The sequence below is a fragment of the Podarcis raffonei genome, chromosome 11, assembly GCF_027172205.1.
Source record: "Podarcis raffonei isolate rPodRaf1 chromosome 11, rPodRaf1.pri, whole genome shotgun sequence".
NCBI classification, from domain to species: Eukaryota; Metazoa; Chordata; class Lepidosauria; order Squamata; family Lacertidae; genus Podarcis; species Podarcis raffonei.
Window position 1 is genome coordinate 52,206,868 of NC_070612.1, and position 23,183 is coordinate 52,230,050.

General features: G+C 44.1%; 1 protein-coding gene across 1 annotated transcript in view; it reads left to right on the plus strand.

Annotated features, from left to right (window-relative positions):
* Positions 1–23,183, plus strand: part of ROR2 (receptor tyrosine kinase like orphan receptor 2) — a 159,742-nt gene that overhangs the window by 133,161 nt on the left and 3,398 nt on the right. Inside the window, exons 6-8 of the mRNA XM_053409288.1 lie at positions 13,383–13,697; positions 17,123–17,368; positions 21,023–21,225. Of these exons, the coding sequence (XP_053265263.1) occupies positions 13,383–13,697; positions 17,123–17,368; positions 21,023–21,225 (764 nt within the window). The remainder of the gene's footprint in view (positions 1–13,382; positions 13,698–17,122; positions 17,369–21,022; positions 21,226–23,183) is intronic.

The window sequence follows — 23,183 nt, forward strand, 5'->3', positions numbered from 1 at the left end:
CCCCCCAGGGTTAAACTGTTTGTTTATGTTGGGAGGCAGTGATCCCAGGTCAAGAAGGGGATACTTCAATTTCCCTAAAGCAGACACCTTTGCCTACCTGCATGAATAATTGGATGCTATCTCATATTATGGCACCTTGATGAACATGGTCTTGTTCGCTTCTTATAGGGCACAGGGATTTGGAGTATCTGGATTAACTCTTGAGGTGGAATGATGTCTTGCATGTTGCAGGGGGAGATTGATGAATTTCATGAGGTTTCTTTTCTGCTCACATTGTGTTATTCTGTGGCAAGGCTGGTGCCAGACTTTAGCAAGAAGGGGACGACAGAGGGTGAGATGGTTGGACAGTGTTCTTGAAGCTCCCAACATGAGTTTGACCAAACTTTGGGAGGCAGTGGAAGACAGGAGTGCCTGGCGTGCTCTGGTCCATGGGGTCACGAAGAGTCGGACACGACTAAACGACTAAACAACAACAAACCATGGTACTGTGGAGGATCTCACCCCTCCAAAAACAAACCAACCACAAGGCCTCTGCCCAGTGATTTTTGACCACCATCATGCCCTGCAGGCCCCTGGATGTCTCTTAGTGGTGGGCAGTGGTGGCACTTTTGTATTTTGAGTAGCCAAGTAGCATGTTAGGGTAGCCATGGCAGATCACAGTTTAGTACTGTTTCATTGTTGTTTAATCGTGTCCTACTCTTCGTGACCCCATGGACCAGAGCACGCCAGGCACTCCTGTCTTCCACTGCCTCCCACAGTTTGGTCAAACTCATGTTGGTAGCTTCGAGAACACTGTACAACCATCTCGTCCTCTTCTTCTTGTGCCCTCAATCTTTCCCAACATCAGGGTCTTTTCCAGGGAGTCTTCTCTTCTCATGAGGTGGCCCAAGTATTGGAGCCTCAGCTTCAGGATCTGTCCTTCCAGTGAGCACTCAGGGCTGATTTCCTTCAGAATGGATAGGTTTGATCTTCTTGCAGTCCATGGGACTCTCAAGAGTCTCCTCCAGCACCATAATTCAAAAGCATCAATTACGATACGATAATCTTTATTGTCATTGTCCCATACAGAACAACGAAATTGAAAAAATCTACATCAGACATTCAAAAACCAACAAGCTTGCTATCCCACCTATCCCAGCCTGGTTAACCCCCTAAAAACTCTTGATACCCCGTAATTAAATACAATATACTCCCATAGGGATTACCTTACACTGCGTTTAAAACCAAAATCGCATTTGGATAGAAACTGTTTCTCAGGCGGCTAGTCCTAGTCTTTGGCAATCAGCCTGAAAGCAAGATGAATGCTGCACCCCATAGTCGCCTTTGACTGGACTTAACCATCCAGGGGTCCTTTACCTTTACCTTTACCTAATAATTAATAATAATAATACAATGTTATTTTTTTATTTTTATTTTTATAATATTTTTTATTAAACAATTTTTATATTAACACAAAACATACAAAAACAAACAACAAACATTAACAGAACAAAAAACAAGTACCATTTCATATCCTAATTTCTTAAACCTTACTTCCTCGACTTCCTCTTGCTTCCTGTTTCTGTATTCCAAGTTCTTACAATTATTCAGCGAATCTTCCCTTATTTTACTATAAATTTATGTTAATCATCCTTATTCTCTCTGTCTTAACCATTACTAATAGTAACCATTTATTTTAAGCCCAACATCATTCTAACTGTCATTAATTTTATAGTATTTCTTTAAGTAATCCTTAATAATACAATGTTATTTAACCTCCCTGCGGCTAGAGCGCCGGTGGCGGAAAACTCATTCTGAATCAGACCGGACACGGGTTAGAGCTCAATGTCGAGCCTACCAAGTGGCAATGGCGACGGCGAAGAGGGCCTTCTTCGCCGCCTCCATTGCATCTGCAGAAAACAGCAGCAGGAGACTTTTTCAGGTGGTTCGCAATCTATCGGAACCACCTGTACCACCGGGGCCTGGTAGGGACCCCAAGATCTCCTGCAATGCTTTTGCAAAGTTTTTTGCAGATAAAATCGCTCCGATTCAGAAGGAGGTAGACTCCACCGTGGGAGCAGGGCCAGGGCAGGAGAGTGCTAGAGTTCTGTCTGGTCCTGTTACATGGGATCAATTCCAATCTGTTACCTCCGAGGATGTGGACAGGCTGCTTGGACAAGTGAAACCGACCACCTGTCTCCTTGATCCTTGCCCATCCTGGCTGATAAAAGCGAGCCGGGAAGGGCTGGGCGATGGGCTCTGCGGGGTGGTGAATGCTTCCCTCTGTGAGGGAGCCTTCCCAGACCCGCTGAAAGAGGCGGTCATTAAACCGCTTCTTAAAACAACATCTTTAGACCCGGCCAATTTGGCCAACTATCGCCCAGTCTCAAATCTGCCATTCTTGGGCAAGGTGATTGAGCGGGTGGTTGCTGAACAACTCCAAGCACGCCTGGAGGAAACGGACCATTTGGATCCCTTCCAATCGGGATTCAGGCCTCACCATGGGACTGAAACTGCCTTGGTCGCGCTGGTTGATGATCTCCGGCGGGCTAGGGACAAAGGTGAGAGCTGTTTCCTAGTTCTGCTGGATCTCTCAGCGGCCTTTGACACCATCGACCATAACATCCTTCTGGACCGTCTAGAGGGGCTGGGAGCTGGGGGCACTGTCATACAGTGGTTCCGCTCCTTCCTCCTGGGCCGTGTCCAGAAAGTGGTGGTGGGGGATGAGTGTTCAGACCCCTGGGCTCTCACTTGTGGGGTGCCTCAGGGTTCTGTCCTCTCCCCCATGCTTTTTAATATCTATATGAAGCCGCTGGGAGAGATCATCAGGGGGTTTGGACTGGGTGTTCATCAGTATGCAGATGACACCCAGCTCTCCCTCTCCTTTAAATCAGAACCAGTGAAGGCAGTGAAGGTCCTGTGTGAGTGCCTGGAGGCGGTTGGAGGATGGATGGCGGCTAACAGATTGTGGTTGAATCCTGACAAGACAGAAGTACTGTTTTTGGGGGGACAGGGAGCGGGTTGGTGTGGGGGATTCCCTGGTCTTGAATGGGGTAACTGTGCCCCTGAAGGACCAGGTGCGCAGCCTGGGAGTCATTTTGGACTCACAGCTGTCCATGGAGGTGCAGGTTAACTCTGTGTCCAGGGCAGCTGTCTACCAGCTCCACCTGGTACGCAGGCTAAGACCCTACCTGCCCGTGAACTGTCTCGCCAGAGTGGTGCATGCTCTAGTTATCTCACGCTTGGACTACTGCAACGCGCTCTACGTGGGGCTACCTTTGAAGGTGACCCGGAAACTGCAATTAATCCAGAATGCGGCAGCTAGACTGGTGACTGGGAGTGGCCGCCGGGACCACATAACACCGGTTCTGAGAGATCTGCATTGGCTCCCAGTATGTTTCCGAGCACGATTCAAAGTGTTGGTGCTGACCTTTAAAGCCCTAAACGGCCTCGGTCCTGTATACCTGAAGGAGCGTCTCCACCCCCATCGTTCAGCCCGGACACTGAGATCCAGCGCCGAGGGCCTTCTGGCGGTTCCCTCATTGCGAGAAGTGAGGCTACAGGGAACCAGACAGAGGGCCTTTTCGGCAGTGGCGCCCGCCCTGTGGAACGCCCTCCCATCAGATGTCAAAGAGATAAATATCGTATTTTTCGCTCTATAACACGCACCCGACCATAACACGCACGTAGTTTTTAGAGGAGGAAAATCCGTAGGCATGCCACCCGTAGGCATTTCCTCCATAACACGCACAGACATTTCCCCTTACTTTCTAGGAGGAAAAAAGTGAGTGTTATGGTGCAAAAAATACGGTAATTACCTGACATTCAGAAGACATCTTAAGGCAGCCCTGTTCAGGGAAGTTTTTAATATGTAACGCTGTACTGTTTTTAACACTGATTGGGAGCCGCCCAGAGTTCCTGGGGAAACTCAGCCAGATGGGCGGGGTATAAATAATAAATTATTATTATTATTATTATTATTATTATTATTATTATTATTAATTCAATGCTCTTGCAAAGCAGTTATATACCTGAGTAGTAATTGGAATCGAATACCTGTCAACATTGGGACTCACTATGCAACCTTTTGTTTTGTTTTTAACTATTTGTATATACCCTCTGTAGTCTACTGCAAAAAATAAAATGTTTGATATGGTGGATCTCTTCCAGGAACACCTTCCCCAGCCTTATGTCCACCAGATGTTTGGGACTCAAAACTTCCATCTTCTCTGACCACATGGCCAAGTCTGATGAAAGTAGAATCTAAAACATCTGGAGGGCGATAGTTTGGGGAAGGCTGCCTGGGACTCTGTGATAGAACTCATGTTTGGCATGTACTGAGTTCCAGGTCCAATTCCCATCATCCCAAGCTAAAGCTGGAAAAATCTTCTGTCTGAAACCCAGGAGAGGAACTGCCAGTCAGCTCCTGTACTTCTGTGCTCCTATTCAGAGTTTTGCGTAGGGTGTATATTTGCTTTTATTTAATAGGTTTTCACAGCAAAGGCTCAGGCTCCTGTTGTACAGCAGTGATTTTTTAGAGAACTCTGCAGTTACATACAAAGGGTCCAGTGATTCAGTGTGCATAGTTATCGGGGCTTGTAAGAAGCCATAATCCAGAGAACCGTGCTCCTCCACATGTAGAAACAAGAACAGCTGTGCTCTGCAAAAAGGCATGAGCAAACTTGAACACAGGAGATGCACACAGTAATCCAAATGGGCTGCTTACATGTGTCTATAAATGAACTGCAGAAATAATCAAGGCTTTCTGGCTTTCTCCTTGGTCTTGCCATTGTAGCTTCCACAGGTGAAGAGGCAAACTGGGAGTTAAGCCAGGGAAAAATAGAATGAGCACTCCAGCTGCATAGCCTGATGAGACGTGGGTGACACTATGGTCTAAACCACTGCGTCTCTTGGGCTTGCCAATCAGAAGGTCGATGGTTTGAATCTCCATGACAAAGTGAGCTCCCATTGCTCTGTCCCAGCTCCTGCCAACCTAGCAGTTCAAAAGCACACCAGTGTGAGTAGATAAGTAGGTACCTCTGCAGCAGGAAGGGAAACTGTGTTTCCATGCGCTCTGGTTTCCATCACGGTGTCCTCTTGTGCCAGAAGCTACTGTTAGGTCCATCATGAGACATCTGCCAGCTTCCAACCACTGATACCAGCAGCCTTCAAGCAAGCAAACCTGCCTTATTGTTGCTCCTTAGCATCCCACTGCCAGAGGATTGCCTCCTTCCATTCACCAGTTTGCCTCCTCCAAGGGGAAGAAACCTGGGCAGTGCTGAATATCACATCCATTGCCAGGTGTGTCCTGCTGGAAACAGAAAAGGGCTTCCCCCCTGGCCTGCCTTTATATCCACTCAGTTGCCAAGTGCTTTTGTGACATCACAAGAAACCCACAGCCAATGGTAACAGCTGGGGAGGCATCATCTTCATTGATTTGAGCCTCACAGTGGTGGGTAGACCTATCAGTGATTGTGTGCTTGTTTGTTTGGGACACGGATGGCACTGCGGACTAAACTACTGAGCCTCTTGGGCTTGCCAATCAGAAGGTTGCCAGTTCGAATCCCTGTGAGGGGGTGAGCTCCTGTTGCTCTGTCCCATGCTCCTGCCAACCCAGCAGTTCGAAAGCACGCCAGTGCAAGTAGATACATGGGTACCGCTGCGGTGGGAAGGTAAACAGTGTTTCTGTGCACTCTGGTTTCCGTCATGGTGTTCCATTGTGCCAGAAGCAGTTTAGTCATGCTGGCCACATAACCTGGAAAGCTGTCTGTGGACAAACGCTGGCTCCCTCGGCCTGAAAGCAAGATGAGCGCCACAACCACATAGTCACCTTTGACTGGACTTAACCATCCAGGGGTCCTTTAACTTTTACCTTGTTACCTGATGGTCCCCTTGCCTCCTTGGAAAACACTTTTGAAGGCATGGGATCCTGAAAGTGGGCACATTTGGGACACTTGTAATATTGAGACAGTTCTTTATTATGCATTGTTTTGAAAGTATAGAAGTTCCCTCCTATCGTTGCCCCAGATATTTTGGGTTGATGAGTAGTTCACTGTAAAGTCTGTTCAATGTAAAAGCATGAGAATCAAACTGAAGGTGGCAAATCTTAGAATGAGGGAAATAGAACAAAGATATTTTTGTTCTAGGAAAAATCAGTTTTCTGGCGGTTCTTTTTTTAAAAGGAAAAAAGAAAAGGAAGTCTACATTTGTAACTGTTACATTAGTTTTCACTTTAAGCCACTGAAGCATGTGGCTATGGGAATGGAAAATAGTGACATCTGCAGTCCAAACAGGAAAATTAATTTTAAAAGACTTCTTCAAGCACTGTGGTAGTAAAACTTTTCAGTGTAAAGTGTGAAACATTTCTGAAATCTCTCTTTTTTTTGCAAAGAAAGAAAGAAAGAAAGAAAGGGGAGACATAGGCTGTGCTTTTGTCTTTTTTCTGTCTTCTTTAAGCCCAGCTGACTCATATATTTTATTTGTGCAATACACCTCTTATTACTGCTTTTGGCACTGAAGAAAACTACCGTGGGTTCCTGTACTTCTAAAGGAGCCATGGGCAAATCTATTATTGGTGTTTAGGGAAGTCAGTATTGGAATAAGCTGCTTTGCAGTACTGGAAAGGACTTGTGTGCATTGCCATATATTGCTAAAACTCCATCTTCATGCACCCAATTTCCCCAGGATTGCTATATTCCGCTTCAATGCCTGTACTTTGTTTTGTCATCTAATAAAAAGAATTATTTGCTAGGCAATTGTTGGCAAAAAAAATATCTTGTTTAATCTGCCCAGTGCATATACAGATCCAGATGTTTTGCAAACAAGTTCAGACATCGGCCAGTAGTGAGCAAGGAGATTCCATATCCAAGCACCTCTTACAGGAGATACAAAACATGAGAGAACTAGTTTGTATTGAACCGTGAACCTTCTGAACCACTGGATCTAATTTTCTGACTTGTAACAGAGTGCACCAAGTTATTCCTGGTCAGAGAATAGCACCGTGCATTTTTCTACAAGGACAGCTCTGAGTCTCAGTTGTGATATACTCCTTTCAAGCATCCAGCCTCTCTCTACCCAAGACACTGGGGCCCATTGAAGACCAACCTCCCATCGTACCCACCACAGCTGGTTCATTCTCTGGTGCTTTTCCTTGTACAGCTGACACAGCTGTGACTGCACTGTCCAGAAGATTATAGAAATAACTGCATGGGATTATCTCTGTAACGTTTCTCATTCATATGCCCCATCTGTTTAGCTCTCTAGACATCTTCCATTTCCACTGCACAAAATATTACTATTACTATTATTATTATTATTATTATTATTATTATTATTATTATTATTATACCACCCTATACCTGGGGGTCTTAGGGTGGCTCACAGAATAAAATCAAAATATAAAACCACAAAATACATAATAAAAATCAAAACAACAACTCAATAGCCCCCCTTCCTGAAAAACACATGTTAAAAGGGCATAGGATGTAAATCGGATCAGCCAAAGGCCTGGTTAAAGAGGAACGGTTTTGCCTAGTGCCTAAAGGTGTGTAATGAAGGCGCCAGGTGAACTTCCCTGGGGAGGGCATTCCACAGATGGGGAGCCACCACAGAGAAGGCCCCGTTTTTGTGTTGCCACCCTCCGGACCTCTCGAGGAGGAGGCACATGAAGGAGGGCCTCAGAAGATGATCTCAGGGAATGGGTAGGTTCATATGGAAAGAGGCGGTTCTTGAGGTACTGCGGTTCTTACTTAGCAGCTGGCAACTTCTATAGATTATCATGGGGCAAGTGTACAAACCTTTTCACTTTAACCAGCTTTAGGGTTTTTTTTAGTAAACTTGTCCTCAGTCCTGGAGGCGTAGAGAACTGTAAAATGTAAACTGACGAGCAGTATACGGATACGCGATTGTAGCAGGTGACCAAATTGTGGTTGCACTTTCAGAAATTGCTTGTTGACTGCATTGTAAACTCACATTTGCATATGTGATCCCATGGTGAAATAGGTGTGTTCAGGTATGACTCGAGACCTCCCACATGTAGGCAGTTAAGTCTCAATGCTTTTATTGACTGAGTTTCCTTCTGTTGATTCCTGATGTGAACCATTTGTGTTTGTTTGTTTTGTTGCTATTTTGTTAATGTCATTAATATTGTTTTATAGATATGAATGCTGTCGTACTTTGTGAGTCCTATAATATGATTTTTGGTGTAACTGTGATGTTAAGCTTATTTTTTAGTTGTCTTGTTAATAGTGTTACATAGATGGAAATTGTTTCACAGTATTTGGGATTGTTTTACTGATGATTTCTTAAGTATTCTATACAATTTATGCTGTATTCGTGATGTTCCATTATGTTATTTTTATGTAAGCCACTTTGGGATTTATTTGAATAAAAAGCGGCAAAGGAATAGAAGCAAGCAAGCAAGCAAATTTGATCCAGGGTTGCTAAAGAGGAAAATTATCTGGCAGCAGTTATCCCAAATATGAAAATTCCTCAACTATTTTATGTTCCCTTCCAAGTATTCCTTTTGTAGTGGGCCCACGATCTTTACTTATCTTGGCCTTCTTCTTATCTGCATTCTTTTTAAAGGCCGGCTTGTTCAAGGATGCTTTGCCATTGTTTGAAGTCATTTGGTAATTCATTATAATCTTTAGTGCAGCTTACTAAAGTCATTAGCAAATATCAGGTTTCTTCTGGTACACTCACACTTTTCACTTAACCTGGTCCTGACTGCTGTAAAGGGCCTAGCCCAAAATTCTGACTACAAGCTCCGTGTGATACTCCGGTTTGGCCATCTTGGGAATTGCTCTGTTCAGTTACTCAGCTTCTTGAAAAAATCTCTGCCCAACCAAGAAAATTAATCAGTACTATGTTTGTCACTGAGTTCAAAGGTTATTCTAAGAGTGTAGGAACACTCTGTGGATAAGACAATAGGATGATTAACGATAGAGCTGCTAGGTAGACCAAACAGACAATTACGAGAGAGAGAGAGAGAGAGAGAGAGAGAGAGAGGTTGCTGCTGCTGCATCAATAGAAGTCTAGTGTCAAGGGGAGTACAGTGGCACCTCAGGTTAAGTACTTAATTGGTTCCCGACGTCCGTTCTTAACCTGAAGCGCACTTTCCCATTGAAAGTAATGGAAAAGGGGATTGATCCGTTCCAGACAATGGAAAACACCCCCTAAAACAGCAATTTAACACGAATTTTACTGTCTAACAAGACCATTGATCCATAAAATGAAGGCAATAATCAATGTGCTGTACTATAAAATAAATAAGACAGTATTGTAGATGAAAAAAGCAACTTTTTTTTTACATGCACTGATGATTGTTTGAATGGGGGGCTTTTATCCATTTCTGCAGTCACACAGTCAACCAGTAGCTGAACCCCAAACCCCGCACGATCCCCAAAACAATGGCAGAAGGCAGAGTCCCCCAAACGATGGAGCAAAGCAGAGGCAAAGGCACAGGGCAGACACACATAAACAAATCCCAAAATCCCTTGCAGAATCCCAAAATTTTCCACTCCCCCACTCCCACAGGGTAGATGGGCTTACCTGACTAGGTGCCACCCATCTGGCTATGGCTGGGGATGGGGCAAGGGTTGGTAAAGGGCTTTTTGGCCCAGGCTCACCCTTGTTTTCTTAACACTGCTCTTGGTCTTCATTAGGTAAGTGTTCCTTACCTAACTTTGGGGCTGGGATGCAACCTGCTGGGCATCCTGCGGATGTCGGGGCCTGGCTCCAGGCAGTTGCGAAGGCCTCAGAGAGCTCTCGCAGCTGGAGGCTGATCGCGGAGCCTCCACAGGCCCTGCGGATGTCTGGACTTGGCTCCGGCCAGCGGTGAGGCCTCCAAGATCTTGGAACACTCACTTCCAGGTTAAAACTGTTGGTAACCCAGAAAAACATAACCAGATGTACCACTGTGATAGTACCACTCTATTCTGCCTTAGACCACAATTGGAATACTGTGTCCAATTCTGGGCACCACAGTTTAAGAAGGATGTTGACAAGCTGGAACGTGTGCAGAGGAGGACAATCAAGATGGTCAAGGGTCTGGAAGCTAAGCCTTATGAGGAGTGCTTGAAGAAACTGGGTATGTTCAGCCTGGAAAAGAGGAGATATGATAGCCATCTTCAAATATCTTAAGGCTGACACATGGAGGAGGGAGCAAGCTTGTTTTCTCCTGCTCTGGAGGGTAGGACTCGAACCAATGGCTTCAAGTTGCAAGAAAGGAGATTCTGACTAAACATCTGGAAAAACATTCTGACAGTAAGAGCTGTTCAGCAGTGGAACAGACTCCCACGAGAGGTGATGGACTCTCCTTCCTTGGGGGTTTTTAAACAGAGCTTGGATGGCCATCTGTCATGGATGCTTTGAGAGCCAGTATGCTGTAGTGGTTAGGAGCAATCGACTCGTAATCTGGAGAACCGGGTTCGCGTCCCCGCTCCTCCACATGCAGCTGCTGGGTGGCCTTCGGGCTAGTCATACTTCTCTGAAGTCTCTCAGCCCCACTCACCTCACAGAGTGTTTGTTGTAGGGGAGGAAGGGAAAGGAGAATGGTAGCCGCTTTGAGACTCCTTCGGGTAGTGATAAAGCGGGATATCAAATCCAAACTCTTCTTCTCTTCTTTAGCTGAGATTCCTGCATTGCAGGGGTTTGGATTAGATGACTCTTGTTGGCGTTCCTTCCAACTCTAAGATTCTATGATTTTATGAAAGTACCCAGGGGAGAGTTGGGACGCGGGTGGTGTCGTGGGTTAAACCACAGAGCCTAGGACTTGCCGATCAGAAGGTTGGCAGTTCGAATCCCCGCGATGGAGTGAGCTCCCGTTGCTCGGTCCCTGCTCCTGCCCACCTAGCAGTTTGAAAGGACGTCAAAGTGCAAGTAGATAAATAGGTACCGCTCCAGCGAGAAGGTAAACGATGTTTCCGTGCGCTGCCCTGGTTCGCCAGAAGCGGCTTAGTCATGACCCAGAAGCTGTACACTGGCTCCCTCGGCCAATAAAGCGAGATGAGCGCCGCAACCCCAGAGTCGGTCACAGCTGGATCTAATGGTAAGGGGTCCCTTTACCTTTTTAAGGGAGAGTTAGTTTCCATTTTGTTCCATTTCGAGAGTGGGGCAGAAGACTTTTTCCTGCTCCGCAGCATAGCTGCCTGCCAGGGAGCTGCCTTCACATGCAGAGATGTGTTTGTAATAGTGTGTGAACACCTCTGTGTGTGTGTTCAGTAAGTATACACACATGCTTGTATGTGCTTTTGTGTAAGATCTGATAACCAGTTTAAAACCGACAGTGTATTTGAAACAAGCATTTCTAGTCCTAGGCAATGTACACGCTGTAACTTTAGAACACACACTTTCCCTCAAAGAATTCTGGGCACTGTAGTTTTCCCCTCACAGAGTGACCATTCCCAGCAACCATTAACAAACTATAGTGCCCATAATTCTTTGAGGGACAGAATATGCTTTGAATGTGCTTTATGGTTGTGGTGTGAGCCCAGCTTTTGAATAAAAGGCCAAACAAAGGAACATGTTATGATGATCATGTAGTGTGAACTGTGCCAATGGGAAGGAACAGCTTATGCATTAGGAAAGGAAGGTGGCAATTTCTTGGGGCACTAAGTAATTTCATTATTCTGTCTTTTCCTTGCTTCCAACAATTTGCACTGGGAGGACATGCAGATTTGTCATGAGCTGAAAGCTATAGAACAATTGGGAAAGTGGAAATCTACCTATATGTAGGTGGGACCTGTTTCATGCATCACACCTGTGATACATGTTTTATTTCCCTAACTTTTAAATATCGAAGAAAATTCAAGTGATAAATGTCAGCATTTAAGCAGCAGTTGATGGAAAAGCCAGGAGAGGGACAGTCTCAACTCTGTGATTATGACATACAACAGCATAGGCAAACTCGGCCCCTCCAGATGTTTTGAGACTACAATTCCCATCATCCCTGGCCACTAGTCCTGTTAGCTAGGGATGATGGGAATTGTAGTTCCAAAACACCTGGAGGGCCAGAGTTTGCCTATGCCTGACATACAACCTATGACGAACACTTAGCTTGTGTATCAGCCAAAAATGTATTATTACATTTCCATCCAGTGTTTTTTTCCTTCCAAATTGTGCTGTGCGTGTTTCAGCTTCAGGAGTGGAAAAATGTATGTTATGTTATACATTGATCCAGCATAGTGATTTAAAAACAAAACAAAGCATGAGTTGAGGCAGACCTCACTAGGGTTTAGTCATGGGACTCGCTTCCCGTGCCAGGGCTCAGCAGTGAAACATGTGAGGCTATACTGTGGAACAACATGTCTTTGATCATGCTCATTGTGGGCTTTATCTCATCACTCAGTGAGTACCGCTAACCCCAGCACATCTGGGATTTGATGGCAGAATACAGGGTGCGACTTCCAGACAGATTTGAGCATCTCTGCTTGGAACCAGTAGGATAATGTGAAGCTTTCCTTTCACAATCCTGATCTGTCAAGAGCCTCATCAGATGGTCACTCGTCAATGGGTCATGGCAGGTTGTCCTGCCGTTGAAAAGAGGGGGCTGCAAAAGGAGACGATGCAAAGATGCCTCAAAACTCTCAATGTTGTAATCTACCTTGAAAACATGATGTTCTGTAATAATAAAGTTTCCTTAAAAATAAAATAAAAATAAAAAAATGCAGAGGTGGCTGACCAGATTCAGTGGAACCTCAGTTGTGGAATGTAATCTGTTCTGGAAGACTGTTCAACTTCCGAAACATTTGACAACTGAGGCGCTGTCGGCAATTTCCATTGACAAAATGGAAAAACACGCAGTGGAAGCCATTCGACTTCCAAGGCACATTTGAAAACAGAAGCAATTACTTCCAGGTTTTCAGCATTCGGGTTCCGAAACATTCAGCTTCCGAGACACTCAAAAACCGAGGTTCCCAAACATAGGGAAAAGGAAAAATTTTCAAGGGGTGGGTGGTCTGTTGGTGGGTGCTTTTTCAAGTGGCTACCATTGTGATATTCAGGGTGATCATATTATATACACCACAATATAGGTGCGATCAGACTTACTCAGCCGTTGCAAATTATACTGCTTTGACCACCTCCTCTCGCACCAAAGAATGGGAATATTCGTGATTATGAAAGTTTTGAAAATTCTGCATCTGAGAGAGAAATCAGTCTGGAATTTGCAGCGCAGATGAGTCCTCTTGTACTCTGTGAATGTGACGTCAAAATATCAGCTTTGGTTATACACATGAGATGCCTATGTATCTAGCATAGTATGTTCTCAGTTCTTTTATTAATGCTTTTAATTTGGTAGCCTGCTTTGAAGTTGTTTCAGTTGTGGGAGATCAATCATAATGTGTTGTGTCTCATTTTCTGCCTGAACTAAGTCTTAATGTTTGCCTTGCCTTTCTTTCCAGCTGCATTTACCATGATTGGCACATCCACCCATTTATCGGATCAGTGCTCCCAGTTTGCCATCCCATCTTTCTGCCACTTTGTGTTTCCTCTCTGCGACGAGCGTGCTCGGACACCTAAACCAAGGGAGCTCTGTCGGGATGAGTGTGAAGTTCTGGAGAATGACCTCTGTAGGCAGGAATACAACATTGCTAGATCTAATCCGCTGATTCTGATGCAACTCCAGCCACCCAAATGTGAAGACCTGCCACTGCCAGAAACCCTGGAGGCTGCCAACTGCATAAGGATTGGAATACCTGTAGATCGGCTCAACAGGTGTAAGTTATCTTTCTTGCTTTTTCTTTTGTGCAAATGTATCAAAATCAGCAGGGATGCGGGTGGCGCTGTGGGTTAAACCACAGAGCCTCTTGGGCTTGCCAATCAGAAGGTTGGCGGTTTGAATCCCCGTGACGGGGTGAGCTCTTGTTCTCCAGTCCCTGCTCCTGCCAACCTAGCAGTTCGAAAGCATGTCAAAGTGCAAGTAGTTAAATAGGTATCGCTCCGGTGGGAAGGTAAACAGCGTTTCCGTGCGCTGCTCTGGTTCGCCAGAAGTGGCTTAGTCATGCTGGTCACATGACCCGGAAGCTGTACACCGGCTCCCTTGGCCAATAAAGCAAGATGAGTGCCGCAACCCCAGAGTCGGCCACGACTGGACCTAATGGTCACGGGTCCCTTTACCTTTACCTATCAAAATCAAATAATTGGCTTTATACATTTAAGCATTGGGTTTAAAAAGGACGAATAAGTTAACTAACATATTAAATTACCCATTATAGCCTGGGAAGCTCAGTTGGTTAGAATGTGGTGCTGATGATGCCAAGGTTGCAGGTTCGAACCCCGTAAGGAACACCTGCATGTTCCTGCACTGCAGGGGGTTGGACTAGATGATCCTGATGGACAGCGTCTTGCAGTAAATAAATAGAAAGAGCACACAGAGTCAAAGGTCCAAAAGAAAAACTTTTACTAAAAGGCAAAGGCTTGTTACAAAACTTCCGAAAAAGACTTCAGACACACGAGGTACAAACGAAAGTAAGAGAGAGATGAAGAGCAGATCGCTGAGCACAGGAATTTATCTCTCCTGGCTTTAAATGACCTCGAGATACTCAAAGCAATGGAAAGAGAAGAAGGGAAGTCACTGGTATTTTAAGGTTGTTTAAATGAATATTCTAAAATGTAAAACAGAAAATTTAATAAAAATTATAGAAAAAAGGGAGACAAAAAAGAGAGAATAAAGCTGGCTTGAAACTAGGCCGAAGCTTGCGTGAAAGTAGGCTATGTGGCTCTTGGGCCCCCGCTTCCTTATTCTACCTTTAATGTGTCACAAGATACATGACATTGTTTAGACTTCTGGGCCAAGTACATTTTACTACTGTGCTACAATGTATGGGTTGCATCTAATCATGTTGTCCCGTTAGTGCAAGGACTTCTGCAAGAAGAGCTTTCCTTTCCCTCTTGGATACCCATCCCCACCCCATCCGCCATTTTGTTCTGGGAATTCTCAAATGCCTGGAAAAGATTGGTGAGGGCAGAGAAGGATGGGAGAGGAAGTCCCATTGTGCAGGCAGACATACTTGCACTAATGGGACAGTTTTGTTGGTCTCCTGTTTTTACATTTTAAATATTTTTCAGCTACTGGTGGTAGGATAATGTTGGCTGCTCCTCTTTTGCTTTTCAGGTCTAAATTAGCAAGTAAGCTTTGCTTAGGCTTTGAGAGCAAGCAGTTAGGTATCCAAAAAGCAATGCATTGGATTGGGCAAAGGAGGCAAGATGGATGGTGAAGTTTCCCCTGATGATAAAACATACCTAGATTTGGCATCCTGTCTTTCTGTTCTGATCTGAAAGGATCTAACACCGACTGTAAAACAATAGAGGAATACAAGAGAAGAACTGCATTTCAGTGCAGTGTTTTTGCAAGAGAAATCCTAAAACTCTCTTGCAAAATTAGCAAGGGTTGTTTCATTCCATTGTAATGCTTTAAATGTGCATTCCTCTGCAAAGCAAAAGCAATGTGCTGAATTTCATGTTCTTTCTTTCTCGGCTGCTTGGGGCGTACTTGGAAGGGGAGTGAAGTCCGCTGGTGAGAAAGAGGAACAGCAGATGTCAAATCATTCTTCTCCAGCTTCTCTCTGTAAGATGTAAAGGGTTGTTGCCAGAGGAATGCAGATGCTGCCCCAGGCACCTGAGATGCTGCCAGACCTCCCTGTTAGAAAAGGCTGCCCTCCTGCATACTAACCTTTTCCAGCTTCATTGTTTTCAGTAAGATGCAATGTATACACAGTGCTATGGCACAACCTTTGTGCTGTTGTGAAGTGCTTGAGGTGTTAAGAATCCACAGCGGAATAAGTCTGCTGGAAAAGGGAAGCACTGACATCTCTGGAAAGGGAATTTCTCTACCCACAAAACGACACGCCTGAGGCAGCAGGCCAGTACAGATCACCTTGTGCAACTGGAGCGATTTTTAATGGGATACATAAATATTATGAAACTGGTACAGTTGTGTTTATGGAAGTGAAGCAAAACCAGATACAGGATAAAAATAAAGAACAGGGCTGAGGATTAGAAAGTTGCAGGGAAAGAACAAGGAAAAGAATTTTTTAAAAGGAGCAGAGGAGGCTAAGCAGGGGGTGGGGAACAGCAGTTTAAAGATGGGGTGCAAATTTTGGTGGGAGTTATGTGGTTCAGATATTGGTTTGTTGGCCTTCATGCCGTGACCTATTTGGTTTCTGAATTGCTGCTTTATTCATCTTTTTCTTCTTTGGCGATCACTCGTAGCCGAGTAAGATTGTCTTCCATAAACGCAGTTTAAACAGTGAGTCCGTAAGTGACTGTGGAGGCCAATTCTGGATCCACACGTCCTTCTAGAGTGGAGACATAGGTTTCCAGGCGGGATTTGATCATGGTGAGGGTTTGCCAAACGTGCCTTCCTCGTAGCACTTTTCTCCCTTTTGTCCTGAGTTTGAGCATCTTCAAAGCCCATGACACCTTTGGTAAAGGCTGTTCTCCAACTGGAGCGCTCGCAGGCCAGTGTTTCCCAGTTGTCGGGGTTTATACTACTTTTTTAAAATTTGCCTTGAGAGAGTCTTTAAACCTCTTTTGTTGACCACCATCATTACACTTTCCATTTTTAAGTCCAAAATAGAGTAGTAGCTTTGGAAGACTATCTGTACAACATAACCAGTCCAACAAAGTTGATGTTGAAGAATCGTTGCTTCGGCACTGGCGATCTTTGCTTCTTCCAGTACACTGGCATTGGTTCGCCTGTCTCCCAAGTGATGTGTAAATTTTCCGGAGACACCGTTGATGGAATCTTTCGAGGAGTTGGAGATGGCGTTTAAAAGTGGTCCACGTTTCATATATTAATTTATTCATATAGCATAGTCTAGCTGATGGGAAAGTCATACATATTGGGTTATTCTTGTTTGTTATTGCAAGAGTAAGCCTTTTCACTCATCTTTCACTTTTGGATCAGTTAGTTAATCTTAGGTGAAGCTTTTTCTATGAAAAAGAGGCTTAAGTCATGTTGAAGCAGATGAGTTTGCTAAGAAGTGATGATGCATACATTTCTGCACTGCATCACAGTGGGAGTTTGCCTTTTCCTGACATAGAGGTCGGCAAAACAACAGATTTACTAGACATAGGAAACTGTTTTGCAAGGGGAGGATTGCTTTGTGTTAATCATCTTCTGCCAAACTACTTCTTGCAGATCACCAGTGTTACAATGGCTCTGGAGCAGATTATAGAGGCACCATCAGTGTCACAAAGTCAGGCCACCATTGCCAGTATTGGGACTCTCAGCATCCTCATCCCCATCACTTGTCAAGCACAGAGTTTCCAGAGCTTGGAGGGGGACACGCATACTGTCGCAATCCTGGAAGCCAGATGGAAGGTCCCTGGTGTTTTACACAAAACAAAAACGTACGCATGGAACTGTGTGAAGTACCTTCTTGTAGTATGTATTATTTTTCTTCCCTGCTTCTAGAGTGTTTGTAGAAAAAAATAGTTGTAAAGCAAATCAAAGGCCTTTTCGTTGCACCATTTCGTGTTAATGCATTGTTTGTTTGTCAACATTGAAGCCAGGGGGATTTAAGTGCATGTAATTTATGGCCTGTACTGCTGCTATTCTTGGGTTTGAGGAAAGCAAGACTAATCTTTCAGGTTTGCAGTTTATCTAATGATCTTACCTATTATTGGGTGAACGTTTGCCAGGAGTCCTTGGTCAAGATTATGTAGATTGTACTTATAATGTACAGGGTGTGGGTGGCATTGTGGTCAAAACCACAGAGCCTCTTGGACTTGCCAATCAGAAGGTTGGCAGTTTGAATCCCCGCAGTGGGGTGAGCTCCCGTTGCTCTGTCCCAGCTTCTGCCAACCTAGCAGTTCGAAAGCACACCAGTGCAGGTAGATACCGTATTTTTTGCTCCATAAGACGCACCTGACCATAAGATGCACCTAGTTTTTAGAGGGGGAATGCAAGGGAAAAAATATTCTTTAAAGGGAGTGCTGAGCATGTATCCCAGGCTCTGCTCAGCGCTCCCTTTCACGATCCGTGTGGAGCGTGTGTGCGGCGCTTGCAGGCTTTTCCCCGAGGAGGGAGAAGCCCCCAAGAGCCGCACACACGCTCCGCGCAGCTCTTTAAAGGGCTTTTCCAGGAGGTGGGGGAAGGAGGTGGGGGAAGGGACAGAAGGCACTGTGATCCCTCTTGCTATTCTGGCTTCTGGGATAGCTGCGCAGCCTGCATTCGCTCCATAAGATGCACACACATTTCCCCTTACTTTTTAGGAGGGAAAAAGTGTGTCTTATAGAGCAAAAAATACGGTAAATAGGTACCGCAAACGACAAACGGCATTTCCGTGTGCTCTGGTTTCCATCACGGTGTTCCGTTGTGCCAGAAGTGGATTAGTCATGCTGGCCACATGACCCGGAAAGCTGTCTGTGGACAAACACCAGCTCCCTCGGCCTGAAAGCAAGATGAGCGCCACAACCCCATAGTCACCTTTGACTGGACTTAACCATCCAGGGGTCCTTTACCTTTACCTTTTTTACAGGAATGAGCTTCAGTGCTCCTTGGGCTTATGCACTCCTCGCTCCTCAATCACAGCTGCAAGGAATGGATTGAAAGCATCTATGTCCATTTTTAAACTAATTGCAGTTGGTTGTTACATCTGACAAGGGCAATTTGTATTTAGTTTAAACAACGGTTTATTGAAAAAGCAGGCTGAAACTGTGGTTTATGACTGACCAGTGTTGCAGTGCAGATATAATAAGAAACACTGGCCAGTCATAACTAAGCAGATTATCCCACTCCCTTCTCTTCAGCAAGTAACAAAGGGAGGAGAGAGGACATGGAAGAAAGAAGACCCATTTTTGTAACACTAAACTATGGTTTAACATAATGTGTGAACTGGGTTGTGATTGATGGTTTGCACTATAAACTCTCTTCAGAAAATGTTCTCTGTAGTATGCCAAATTTCATATCTGAGAGTTTGGGAGCATAGCCTAAAAATTCAACATGCAAATGAGTGCTTTGTACATGTGCCAGTAATTCATTCTTGTGTCACACTAAATGGTCCTAAAGGACAGAGCTTCACACTCAGCAAAAGGATGCAAGAGGCCTTCCTGGGTGGTACTACTTCAGATAACAGCTGGGAAATTATTATTATTTATTAAATTGATATATCGCCCTTTATCCAAAGATCTCGGGGCGGTTCACAAGATAAAAATACAGCATAAAAGCAGGAAATAAATAGCTAAAACAAAGCAAAAATCCCAATGGGATCATGTTGTTGAATACTTCTTCTCCCTGATTTATTAATCTTGTATTAATATATTAATTGCTTCCATTTTATTGTTACTGATTTGTTGCTTTTAACTTTGCATTTTTGTCCTGTTGCATTTTCCTGTAAACTGCTTTTATGGTTCTTACATATAAGTAGGCTATAAATATTAAAACTAGACTCTGTTGCATGACTCTGCTGAACAGATATATTAGTCAAGGTCCTGTTGGTTTTACAGATTTTTCCTAAAGAGCACTTCTCACTTCAGATCTTGAATTACTTTTATTATAATTTAGTCAGAAATTAGTCAGTAAGTGATCCAACTGGAAAGTTACATAGGAGGGCAAAGGCTATATAAAATTTAACTGTACAAATATATAATTGCTAGTTGAAACATTTGTTTATTTTATCTATGAATATTTGCTGGGGATACTCTGAATTCTGCTTTATTCATTCCAATGTGATAGTCTCTTTGGATATGTTGATGTGCATATGAAGCTGCTGCATTTTCTGTTCAAATGAATGAAGCAACTCTCCTGGGAGCATGAATTCTATGTGCATCAGAGTCCTATACCACTGAGTCTCTTGGGCTTGCCGATCAGAAGGTCGGCGGTTCGAATCCCCGCAACGGAGTGAGCTCCCATTGCTCTCCTGCCAACCTAGCAGCTCAAAAGCACACCAGTGCAAGTAGATAAATAGGTACCACTGTGGCGGGAAGCTAAATGGCATTTCCGTGCGCTCTGGTTTCCATCACAGTGTGCCATCGCACACTGCTGGCCACATGACCCAGAAAGCTGTCTGTGGACAAACACCAGCTCCCTTGGCCTGAAAGCGAGATAAGCGTCGCAGCCCCATAGTCGCCTTTGACTGGACTTAACTGTCCAGGGGTCCTTTACCTTATACCTTTTTTATTTAAGCACTCATCTGGGGCCATAGGCAAGTGAGGAGACTGTCTCTAAGGGACAAAGCAGGCCATGAGGGGAAGAAAGCCCCCTTCTCCATGCCCAGTAAAGAAATGCAGTGGGCTGATGGGAAAAGGTTGGCTACCTAACCCAAATATACTAGTAAAAAAGTTTGCAGGCTTATAGCAAGGCTGGTGTGCCTTATTAGAAGTGGCCCATATGAGTGGCTGTTGAGCCACACCCTGACAATGTGGCACAATCTTGGTGTATTTCCTTGGAAGGAAACCCCAATGTATTCAGTTGGACCTATTCCCAGGTAAGTGCCATAGGATTGCATCCTTTCAAACAGAAATGCAGTCGTACATTGGATCCTAAACGCCTTGGTACTCGAACGCTTTGGCTCCCGAACGTCACAAACCCGAAAGTGAGTGTTCCGGTTTGCGAACGTTCTTTGGAACCTGAATGTCCAACGGGGCTTCCGCGGCTTCCAGTTGGCTGCAGGAATATCCTGCAGCCAATCAGAAACTGTGCTTTGGTTTCCGAACATTTTGGAAGTCGAACGGACTTCTGGAACGGATTCCGTTCGACTTCCAAGGTGTGACTGTAAAGCATTGTTATTTGTGTATTCAGAAAGTTCAGTTATAGAGTGTTATCTATGCATGACCAGTGAGTGCTGGTTGGATCCATGTAGCTTGTATTTATTTTGCATTTCAACTTCTCTTGGACCATATTCACCCCTTACTCTTAGGAATTTGAAATCTGTTGGCAATTAATGCAATATTATGATTGGGTTTACCATTGGGTTTCCATGTGCGGGTGCATGTGCTGAAGTTTAATCTCTTGGTGCTGGTTGTGTGCATGCACTTATTTCCATTACGTGTGAATGTTTAAGACTCCTCCTGAAAATGTGATTTTTTTTCCAAACAGGTCCACGTGACAACAGCAAGATGGGGATCCTCTACATCCTGGTACCCAGCATAGCAATTCCTCTGGTTATTGCCTGCCTTTTCTTCTTGGTGTGTATGTGCAGGAACAAGCAGAAGACATCTGCTACTACTCCGCAGCGTCGCCAGCTGATGGCATCTCCTAGCCAGGATATGGAAATGCCTCTCATTAATCAGCACAAACAGGTACCATTTAAACAAGAAAAAAAAGACACCAGGTTTTATCCAGTGGTAGCTTTACAGTGACAGGAAGCATCTCCTTGCACAAGGCAAGAAACTCAATTTTTGCCAATCCTCCCCTACCATCTGCAGCCCTCAATGCCGTATCTTAGACCAGAGATGGGTCCTTAAGGTGGTACAACAGTCCCAGCATGGCCAATTTTCAGTGATGATGGGAGTTGCAGTTTGACAATATCTAGAGCAGGCTTCCTCAACCTCGGCCCTCCAGATGTTTTTGAGACTACAATTCCCATCATCCCTGACCACTGGTCCTGCTAGCTAGGGATCATGGGAGTTGTAGGCCAAAAACATCTGGAGGGCCGAGGTTGAGCAAGCCTGATCTAGAGAGGTGCAGGTTCCCCAGCTTTTATCCTCCACTGTTCCAGAAACTCCCTCAAAAATCAGGAGCAGCTTTCTTGGGGACATAGCGGGCTAGATTAAGTTGGGAGTGGGATTTGTGAAATTCAAGTTCCCCACCCCGTACACGGTAATTTTCAGATAGCACTCAACCATCATTGGACACAAGCCTGTTTCCGCAAGCCATTCACATGCCCAGTGAATTGAAAATCTTCAGTTATGAGATATTGAGGTGGAAATGATACCACTTCCAGGTGGAAAAGTCAAAATTAGAAACAGAACTGTTAGAACCTAAAACTAAGAATCTGTCAAGAATGTACAACTTGCTGTTGAAATGGAATACTCAGGATGAAACGGTGAAATCTGTTATGATTAAATGGGCACAAGATGTTGGACATAATATTATGTTTGCTGACTGGGAACAGTTATGGACCACAGGTATGAAGTTTACGGCATGTAATGCCTTAAGAGAGAATATTTTGAAAATGATATACAGGTGGTACATGACCCCAGTCAAGCTTGCAAAAATCTATCATTTGCCCGACAATAAATGTTGGAAATGCAAGGAAACTGAAGGTACATTCTTTCACCTTTGGTGGACGTGCCCTAGGATTAAGGCTTTCTGGGAAATGATATATAATGAATTGAAAAGGGTATTTAAATATACCTTTCTGAAGAAACCAGAGGCCTTTCTTCTGGGCATAGTTGGCCAATTGGTGCCAAAGAAGGATAGAACTTTTTTCATGTATGCTACAACAGCAGCAAGAATACTCATTGCAAAATATTGGAAGACACAAGATTTACCCACTCTGGAAGAATGGCAGATGAAGGTGATGGACTACATGGAATTGGCGGAAATGACTGGCAGAATCCGAGACCAGGGAGAAGAGTCGGTGAAAGAAGATTGGAAGAAATTTAAAGACTATTTACATAAATATTGTAAAATTAATGCATGTTAGAAGGATGTTGGATAGAAAATAAGTGGTTTCCAGCTGTAATGCTTTAAGAGATATGAAAAAAAGGTTTACAAATGGGTAAAAGTTTAATGGTAAGGATTTACTGAACTAACAAACTGAAGTGGAATACAAAAAAGGGAGGTATGAGGAGGTCTGGGGAAATAAGCGTAAGGAAGATATGTTATGAAAATTAATGTGTTTTTAATTGTTTTTATTTTGTATGTTTCTTTTTTTTTGTTATACCTTAAAAACTTTAATAAATATCTTTTAAAAAAAAAAAGGAAATGATACCAGTTCCGGTGACTTTTAGGGTTAGCAAAAAGGCCATTGTGTTAAAAAGTAGTAGTAGTAATAATAATAATAATAATAATAATAATAATAATAATAATATTTATTTATTTATACCCCACCCATCTGGCTGAGTTTCCCCAGCCACTCTGGGTGGCTCCCAATCAAGTGTTAAAAACAATACAGCATTAAATATTAAAACTTCCCTAAACAGGACTGCCTTCAGATGTCTCTTAAAGATAAGATAGCTGCTTATTTCGTTCACATCTGATGGGAGGGTGTTCCACAGGGCGGGCACCACTACCGAGAAGGCCCTCTGTCTGG